We start from the raw sequence: 10620 nt of genomic DNA, 5'->3' as shown, positions 1-10620 counted from the left end.
TATATATAATATAACGGTTATATCAACCATGTAAGGCCCAGCAGGCCGATCTAGTAAAAAAATAAAATATAAAAAATATTACTTCTAATAATTGCAAGATTTACATCTTCTATAATTTTTTTAAAATTTATAATAATAATGTGGGATGAATATATAACAGGTATTATATACTAATAATAAGGAATATACTATAATATTGAAGGATTTTTTTTTTTTTAATTTTTCTCTCTTTAATTTTTCCCTAAACCTCTATTATGTGATCTTTTCGAGAGAAAAGGAATGGTATTGTAGGAATGGGGCTTTCGAGAAGAGGTGAGGGATAAGTAGAAGGGATTAAGGATTTTATTCATAGAGGTGTTGTGTTTTGGGGAGTTAGTGTCTTTTGGTGTCGCACTGTGTTAAACAATATTAAATATTAGATAGCTATTTATTAATCGATTGTTAAATTATTGACTAAGAAAGGATCGATATTCCTAATAGAGATGACATTAACAATTGTTGATAATTTAGCTTTTTTAAGCAGTATGTTAAGTCTCTGTGAGAATACATGTGTAAGAGGGTAAATTATACTTATTACAAGTTATACGTATAGAGTGCATACTCAACATATACACTATATATGTACATACATTATATATATGCATACAAGTTCTAGATATGAATCACTGTAATAATATTACTCGATCTTCGATCGATAACTTCAAGTATATATCAGGTAATCCTATCAAAAGCAATATTTTTCATGATCTCTCGTCCCATTAAAAATTTTTAGTTATCATGCGCAACCATCAAGAGATGTCCATTCCTTAATTTTCACTGATAAATGAGTTCGTATAGCTCAGCACGCCATGAAAAAAAGAAAAAAGATTAACAAAAAAATACGTTCGTTAATTATAGTTTAAGAATATTAATTTCTCATGTGTTGTAGATGGATCAAATTATCAACAATATACAAACATATTATTAACAATCTTCCAGCTATCATTTATAACCGAGATATTTACTAAGATGTTTAACGAATGGGATTAAAAATCATCCAAATAAACACAAATTAATTAGGGTATTCTTAAACTACGCAGACTAAATAATTATGTCTATAAAGCTAATTTGACAATTAAAGGACAATGCCTATGAAGTTTAAATTATTTAAAATAAGGAAATAAATAATTGTGTTGTTATTGCTTTAAATTAATATAATTTATAAAATTTTAAATAAAAAAAATAGCGGCTCATTTGAAAAATAATTAAGTTATGTAAAAATCAAAATAATATTATCTAAATCAGACATTTTATATCTATCGATCTATATATTAAAATTTGCCTGGGTACTTGTATCACCTATCACTCAATTAAAACCAAAAACGTATATCTAAAATCTCAAAAAAATTGATTTCTGATAGCTCGAAAACTTTAAGTCTCTTAGAGTATTATAGGCATCCATTTAAAAGACTGTTCAATTCTCTTTAAAACCAAACATTCATCGTCCAAATCACTCAGTATTAGATAAGAAAGAAATCTATTTTATTTTTATTTTAACATATAATATTGCAATTACTTCCTATTGATCACTGAATACAAAAAATAACTATTTCTCTGAAATTAAAATTATTAATAGCGGTTTTATTTATGATTTATATATGCATTAATGTAGGTTTTAATTTTTTTTTTTAAATGTAATTTAAAAAACGATTCTAAATAAAAAAAGAGAGAGGTTAATGAAAACAATGTTTTATATAATAAATGATAATTATATTACTACTAAATTATACAATAATTAAATTATAATGTAATAGAATAATTATATTAATATAACATTATATAATTATCTAATTTCCTATAATTATATAGGATTATATAATAATATATTTTTTCAAAACTTAAGGGAGACTTTAGTTTTAGACCGTTTCATGGGCAAGGGTTTTCCAGATCATACAGTACATATAGTTTCGTTACTTATGAATTATAATCTTCTGAAAATACACTATTTTTATAAATTATACCTCTCCAACTCAAGCAGAAAAGTTTAAAATTCGTTCCATTCAACAAAGGCAGTCTTTATTTTAATTGAACCTTCACATTTCAATACTGCAATGGTGACTGGGGAGGTAATTGAGATTCTCGAATCTAGGAATAGAGTTTCAGAAAAGTTTGAAACCGGGGGGGGGGGGTGAAGGGAAATAACTTTTAGTGAGAGAGAGAGAGAAAAAAAGAGCGATTCGACGTGGTTCATTTTCTTCAACAATTGACCTGGAATATAAATTAAAGAATTCTGCTTTCCTTATCTTTTCCATATTTCTCAAGAAACGAACCAATTTATTTCTTTGATTCAGTAGCTTATTTAGGACATCATTCAACGCAGTTCTACATCTCATGGTAAAAACTCTCAATTTTAAATAATTTTTCAGCGGAGGAAAAGAATCTGCATTGGAATGTGATGAATTTTTATTTCAAAGTATAATCTTTTATCATTAAAAGGGCTTTTAAGACACATGTCAACTCCAAAAAAAAAATATATATATATAAATAAAAATTATATACATTTGGGGAAAGATCTATTATACTTTGTTTTTTTTTATAATGATTAATAAAATATTGGCTTTGTGTTAAGTATAAAAAAAAAAAAAAAAAAAAATTATTTCAGAATAATACATTTGTACCCACTCACATATATAATTTTTTTTTTTTACTAAAAACATTAAATCACAAATGTTATTTAAAACGAAATTGCAATCAGCAGATTGGCTGAAAAATCGGTTTTCGATATCTCAATTTTAATATAAATATTTCAATATATTGGAAAAAAAATATCTTATAAAAATATCAAAGCTTTGAATTATGAATATTTTTGCATCATATCTAGGTCGGTGTAAAAGATTTCTAATTTAATAACCTTTTAGATTTCCGATTGGTTGGATTTTGCATATCGATTATGCAAGCATAGTTTTTAAAAAATCGTACGTAAATGGTCCTTAAGTGTTAATTGAATGTTGGTGGGTTTAAGTCAGTGTACTTGTATATTGGATATTGTCAGGGCGTATTTTAGGCTATGCCTCATCTGTGTTTAGTATCTCTATACACGTTTAATTAGGTATGTGAATGAAATTAATTTCCAAGTTTCAGATTAAGATATTCAGAAAACAAATTGAAGAATAATTGAATTCAATTATTTCAAATATTCAGAAAAATCGGCATGGGAAAGAAGTAAAATTCTAAAGAGGAAAGGTTTAAACTGATTAACTATTTAAAATATTAAACAAATTTAGTTTAATGCAATAAATTGAGAAATGATTACTTACAAAATTTCCTTCGAAATGAACAAAAGGTGGCGAAGTTGAAGACTCCGTTGGCCAAGAGAAGGGGACCACTGTCAATTGATGTTGGCATCAAGAGCTCTAACATTTCCACTTCGCTGAGGCCGAACTCAGTTGCTGTAAGAAGACCACAAACTCTGCTCATCGACTCCTTACCGAACTCAGTCTCAAGATTGTCCAGTTCTTCCTCCACGTTCCGTTCTATGTTGACTAGAAGTAAAATTCCTTATTAATATAATAAACAAAAAAATTTAGAAAATTGGAAGACATCACTATTTGAAATTGGAAGACTTTTTCCAGTCTAACGATTATTAAAATTTGAAACTGCTAAAACAGCAGTAATTCAGTTTAAATTTAAAAAGTAGTAATTTTCGACTTAAATTTATAATCCTGGTATATTTTAGCAGTAAAGGAATATGAGAAATCACAATTATTGAAGTTAATATTGTAAGGTATTTCTGCTGTTGTTAAAAAATAGAACATAGCCACTTTTCCGCCCACTATAGTGCTTGTACAGAATGGACGAATTTTGCTTAAAAAACTATTTACGGTAAATGTACTTTAAAATATGCTTAGTAGTTACGTAGAGATTTATTTGATTTATGTTAAATAAACTCTTCAGATTCGATGTCTAATTGCGTTTAATGCTGAGATTCCATTGCACGAGGAATATGCCTCACTCAAGATTAATTTTAAAACTTCGAGCAGAAGACAGAGTGCCCATCCCAAGGACAGTGCTAATCACAACAAAAAATACAAAGCATTGATAACATTTATTTATTCATTTTAATAAGGGGTGGGGTCCGTGGAGTTCCGGGAACCGGTAGCCAGGTGAACAGAGATGGTGGACACCTCAGCCGCATTTATGACCGAGAGTCAGACACCTCAGCTTATGTATAGACAAAACGTTCTAAAATGTCCTGATTCTTGTCGACCGCCGGCACAATAATATAAAGCAGAAAATAGCCGAACTGCTGGAGAAGAAAAAGTATACATGCTTCCAGGAAGAGTATTACGTAGATAGAACTACGCAAGGTTCGTAGACATTCTTACGTTTAGTTTCACGAGGGTATTAATGCTTCCGTATTAATTCTATTTATGTCTTGAATCCTACGATAAGTTTCAAAACGAATAATCAGGATCAGAGTGTGAAGATACAGGCAGAGAAAGAGGAGAAATATACAAAATGCAATCCTTACCTTATGAAAAATATACAGAGGAATTTTGCGAAAGACGATTTTCGGTGAAAGGGCTTTGGTTCAGAAGGAGAGGAACCATCCTTCTAGCAACAAGTAATTTTTGGAGGGCTGGAAAGAAACCTGTAATTTGGTATGGCCAACTTTATGAGTCGAAGAGTGGGGAAAAAATAAAATAAAAAATGTGTTAGACTAACCAGACAATTAATTCCCTCTCATTCCTTTTAGTATTGTCTTCTGATCTTCTGACTGATCAGTATGTGTATTAGCAACTCAAAACAGTTAAGCAGCCGCTCGCAATGTTTTGAGTTCCTCCTTATTCCACTTCGCAAAATAAAAAAAAGTAGCAAAAAGGTTCATGCAAGGGAATTTTTATTATTTAAATTTCCACACGATCATTATTTCGTCTGTTGCAATTTGCAAATTAGTGCTTAATGCAATCAATTAACTCCGTCAGCTAGAAGCAACAGTTATCTACCCTAATAGCATCTTGGTATTGTTGGCTTACCAGGCAACAGACCTCAAGACCAGTTGTGTCGTGGTCTGCATTAAACCGCTCGTTTGCATTAAATGGCCTTCCGTCCTAATGAATACTCTCTTGACAATTATATTTTGATTTTCTGTGAAGTTGAATCTTTTGAGATAATTACAAATGATTTCAGACGGGAAATTTGAAATAAAGTTTATTGAATACAGAAAAAATGAGGGTTTAACTGTAATTGACACTATAAATTATATAATTATAACAAGTATATCATCATTTACAAAATATTTTAATACCGCTTTTGTTGAAAACTGAGTGGAATCTGTCATTGATTTTGTAGTGAAAAGTGGTGGATACTGATTAAAACATATATTTTCTAACTAGAAAAAGGAATAAAAAATACTTTGGATACGCATTTTGATCATATATTTCATTTTGGCAGAATGTTGTTTCCGCGAAATACGTTGAGTGAGTACTACAGTATCAATTAAGTTGAAGGTAATTTCTACTTTACTTCCCATTACAGCAAACTGCATCGTTTCTCTCAAATATCGTTACAAAAGTTATAAGCCTTACAAAAGCCATCTGTTTTCAGAAGGATAATAAATTATAATATATCAATTTCCACTACCTCCTAGATTCCCGCCTTATTGCGATGCTTACTCCACTACGAGGCTAAGCACGTCGTCTTCCTTTGGCCTGGTTCCACGTTCAGTTCGCTCTGTTGTTACTTGTAATTTTTCTCTCGCCCTAATTTATTTTTACAATCGTTCTCTGTATTGAAGTATTCTGTCAATTATTTATTCCCTTTTAATACTTTATTTCAACTGTGATGACTTATACCCTTCAAGGTTTCTGCAATAGTCCGCAACAGGTACATTTATTCATTTTTTTCACCTATTTATCTCATGTACCATAAATCAAATTTCCATCTTTATGGACCGAAATAGACTATTCTCTGCAACTATCTTACAGTATATCTATCATTATTCTTATAAATATTATTTTGTTTAGTATTTCATTATATTTTACATTTTTCAACAGTATTTCTATTGTTTATCTTTAACTTCCATCTTACAACAAAAATTGACTAAATATTAATTTATTTCTGTTTCAAAGATTTTAATTATATGATTTATTCATACCATTTTAATTTTATGGTGGGCTTTATGCTACAAACCTTATTAGGTTCAAGCCTCATTATAACATCTTGATAAATAACCATGCTTCCGAACAAAAATAGCGTACCAACTAATTCAAACTAGTTAAATAGAACATATCTACTTTCAGATCTCAAACAATTACTATCGTTTTTCACTATCTGTATGTCATTAAACCTTCTGAAATGTAACTACCAAATTCCTAAAATACTTCTTAGGTTGCTTCACTATCTTTAAATGTTTTTCAAATATTCCTGTTTTTATTTCGAATTTCATTTGAGTAATTAACCTCTATTTACTTTCCAAAGCAGATTATCTTCTAAGGTCAAAATCCTTCCCAAAACATTTAACACTTCCAACAGATATAAACAGATTAGTAACCCTTGGTTTGATTGCTTCTTCTTCCAGATCTTTCAACAATGTCCATAAAAAAAAAAAAAAAAAATACTTTGTACGTTACTTACTTTTAAAATACATTAAACACCACCTTCTCTTCTCTTATGAAATCGGCTCTTCCAAAAATTAGGTGTCATTCCAGTGTTTATACATACCTTACCTACCGACATTCCTCTGTTCTTGATTCCATTCAACCAGTTTGGATTAAATTAAATTAAATTCTACAGTTCAAAAAGGCCTCCCGTTGTTAATCATATACCCATTGTCCTCGAAAGTAAGCTATATATATTTCTACTCCCATTTACATTCTTCGTTTTATACTCTTTGTATATTACATATTACATCCCTATTATACTACATTCTTTCTCCTACACTAGATATGGAACTTTCACACTAGGCTCAAAAACTAGAACTAAACAAAAGTTTCAGTCAACCATACAATAAAACTTCTAATCTTTGAGTAGATAAAAAACATATGAAATAAAAGAATACGGTGAAAGCCTTTACACAAGGTAAGGTAAAATAAAAACAATTTTCTCATTGAAAATACCCGATGTATTGCTTTTTTCAAGCAATATACGTAGAAAACGTTAATAATTATATTATAATACTACAAGCTACCAGATATACATATACATAACTACCTATATGTATGTATTCAATTATTTATTTCATCAGGGGGTATGGAAAAAAAAAGTTAATACAAAATATGTCAAAATGATTTCTTATTCAATATGAATCTATACCAGAATGCATCCAAATTAGATGTATATTTTTAATTTTTTTTTTTTTTGGAAATATGTTTATTTGGTTGAAATTACTATTTTACTGAAAATTTATAAAAAATTAAAAACAATTAGATAAAAAGGGAAAAATCGAGAGATTATCAGAAATGAAAGGAGGTTTACCGGCCAAGTTTTCTGCAGCCACTTTTTATGATTTTAGAATTAAAAAAAAAATCTTAATAAATAGAACTGATTCTTGCTTCTTAATAACAGATAGGGTTTTAGAAACTTTATAATTGAACTTACCTTTATACTTCGAGAAGGATTTAGGGATATCTAGCAATAAAAGCTTGGGCATGTAGTTTAACATAAAACAGGAGGTGAAAGAAAAATACTATAAAATCTAAAATTATTTTTCACTGAACTGAAGCGAACACTAATCGGAAGGGAAACAATTGGTCTTTCCATCTCAGCTTTATCGCGCCTCTGGTGTGTCACAATGAGCAACACGAAACTTTTAACGTCATTGGAGCAATGTTATTCCTTAAGGAGCAAAGTAACTTACTTCTACGGTGACTAACATATAGACTTAACATATAACATATAGACTTAAAAATTTAAAGTGGTAGATTCACCAAAATACTCGAATTACATATGCATTCAATATTTCCATTTCTAAGATCCCTGTAAATGCTCCAAATAATGTTTCCAACAATATCTTACTAAATAGACTTTTTATCCTCGATTTTAGATCCTTCAATTTTTAGAAAATCTATTAAACAGTGTACATCCATCAAGATTCTGCAGCTCAATTACTATACCGTTACTCTAGTGCATGTAATACTTTTGTGGACATTAAAGAGACATTTACTTTGATACCTTTTGTAAAATATGACTTTCAGAAATCAGGCACTCACTGGCTAGATTTTCCGCTCATGAGCTGTACTGTATTTTTTTGAAAGGCAGAAGTTTTATGAGGATCTAGTCATGCTTTGTCACCGGAAGCGGGGAAAAATTTGCTTCGAAGGTCTTCAGGCTGAGAATTGGCATTTTATATACGAGATGCATTAAGAGTTTCTATTTATTTTGACCACTTTTATCAGTTTTTATTTTTGCATCTAATATGCATTTAATGAATTTGAACAAGCTACTCTTGGTTTCACTAAACCATAAATTTCCTCTCTTTTCCAATCCAAAAACCTTCGAAAAATCTTCAATTCTCTTTACTATTTCACAAATATATTGACATTAATGTTGCATATGTTGCCGATTTGGGCAGAACCAGAAATCGACCCGCCCATGATAAATTCCCTAACCATCCAAGCCCACTTGTTTCTATCCCTTCTTCCACTTCAATACCTTACAATCCATTTAGGCGTCAGAAAAGGAGAACTTGACGTAACGTAGAAATGTCAATGGGTAGACTCTTTATAAGTATGTATCATGAATTATAATTAACAATAATAATTCTATGGTACTATAATTCACAGCACATTCACTGGTTTTACTACTTAGCAAATACAGTTTTATATGTCAATAAATAATCTACCTAAAAATCTACCCTGATATAATAATAACATCAATATTTACGGAACACAACTAATGTATGTATTATTTTTTAAAAAAATGATAATGAATCTAAAAATAGGCATCCTAACAATTTTTTTTACTCATGATTAAATGTGAAGTATTATGGAAATTTGAACAAATTTAATTTGCTTGTATCAGAAACTACTCAATGTTACAAGAATCTAGATTCCATGAATAATAACTAGAAGTCCTCGACTTCAATATAGCATGAACCTAAGCCATAGCGTCGCAGACGTGTGGGTGGAAGAATCAAGTAACAGTTGCGATAACTTAGAAGAGCCGAGAACTTGATGGAGGCATTAGAGGAAATCACCCAATATGTTGTTGCTAACCTGATTATGAGGATACCTAGAAGACTCGAAGCATTCATTCAAGCATGTAGCGGATATTACCTCATCTTGCTCAAGGACGTGAAGATTCCCTAAACTACCCATTCTGTGGGGTGTTTAGGGATTTTGAAAGTTATATTAGGCTCTAGAACATTGCAGTTATGTAATAGCCATCCAAAACTGAATGATATTTCAGTAACCCATTTTTGCTAAAATAGCTTGTATAAAATTACATTAAGAATTCATATCTAGCAACCCCTTAGTAATTTTGCCGCTTTTAACAAAAAAAGTATTTATAATCTTAAAATTCTTTTTTGAGACTGGCAATTTTTTACTAAATAATTCAAAAACACTATCCAAATTATAGTCTCAAAACATTTATTTCATTTACACGTCCAACGTTTCGGCCAATTCGGCCATCTTCGGGGACAATCTACTACAAAAAGTTTCCATTATATGTATGATCCTACAATCAATTCAATTATTTAACATTATTATTTATAATTTACCTTACCTTAATCTACTATGAGACATATCATTTAACCATTTTAAAAAACTCCATACAGGCTATTCTGCCCAGGTCAAAACATTTATATCTATGAACAACATTAAAACCATTAGGTAAACTTATTTTTTGTTAATCAGTATATCTCACATTTGTTTAATTACCTAATATGTCAAAAATACATTAAAAATCACAGTCAAATTATTTCTCTTTTACCACTATTTATACACTTTTATTATAACCTCACTTGTAACCTTCCTTTCCTTACTGGAATAGTGCTGTTTTATTTGGATCCTTCTCTTTATTTTTCAAATCATTATTGTGTTGATAAATTCTGTCACCCAATAATTGCTTTGTCTCACCTATATATATAGCTGGACAATTTAGATAAAACAGCACTAGTCCAACATGCAACCAAAAACCAACATATTTTTGATTTTGAAAATACACTCATTTTACATAAAGAGAATAATACATACAAAAGGAAAATACTGGAATCCATTTACATATCTGAAAATATTAATTACACAGTAAACCTCAAAACAGATACGAGGAATTTAAATCAACATTATGCAGAGATATTAAGTAAGATTAACTTATAAATAATATAGGATAATTTATATATGGATAATTACAGTTAGGCTTGATAGGAATTTTGCTAATGTAATAAAGAGAAAAAGTGACAAAAATGTAATTATGATAAATAATTTTTAAAATGCTTGAACTGAGTAAAGGAAGGTTACAAGTGAGGTTATAATAAAAGTGTATAAATAGTGGTAAAAGAGAAATAATTTGACTGTGATTTTTAATGTATTTTTGACATATTAGGTAATTAAACAAATGTGAGATATACTGATTAACAAAAATTAAGTTTACCTAATGGTTTTAATGTTGTTCATAGATATAAATGTTTTGACCTGGGCA

At 29.6% G+C, this 10620-nt stretch overlaps 1 protein-coding gene across 1 annotated transcript in view; it reads right to left on the bottom strand.

Moving 5' to 3' along the window:
* The window catches only part of LOC106681561 (protein qui-1), a gene marked incomplete at its 5' end in the record, with an annotated part of 249924 nt that overhangs the window by 41548 nt on the left and 197756 nt on the right, over positions 1–10620 (bottom strand). The window contains 1 exon segment of the mRNA XM_014421920.3: positions 3297–3521. Within this exon segment, the coding sequence (XP_014277406.3) occupies positions 3297–3521 (225 nt within the window).

Source organism: Halyomorpha halys, unplaced genomic scaffold (genome assembly GCF_000696795.3).
Source record: "Halyomorpha halys isolate HHAL.00 unplaced genomic scaffold, Hhal_1.1 Scaffold348.1, whole genome shotgun sequence".
NCBI lineage: Eukaryota > Metazoa > Arthropoda > Insecta > Hemiptera > Pentatomidae > Halyomorpha > Halyomorpha halys.
Note: the sequence above shows the minus strand (reverse complement) of the source record. Positions and strands in the feature narration are given on the sequence as shown.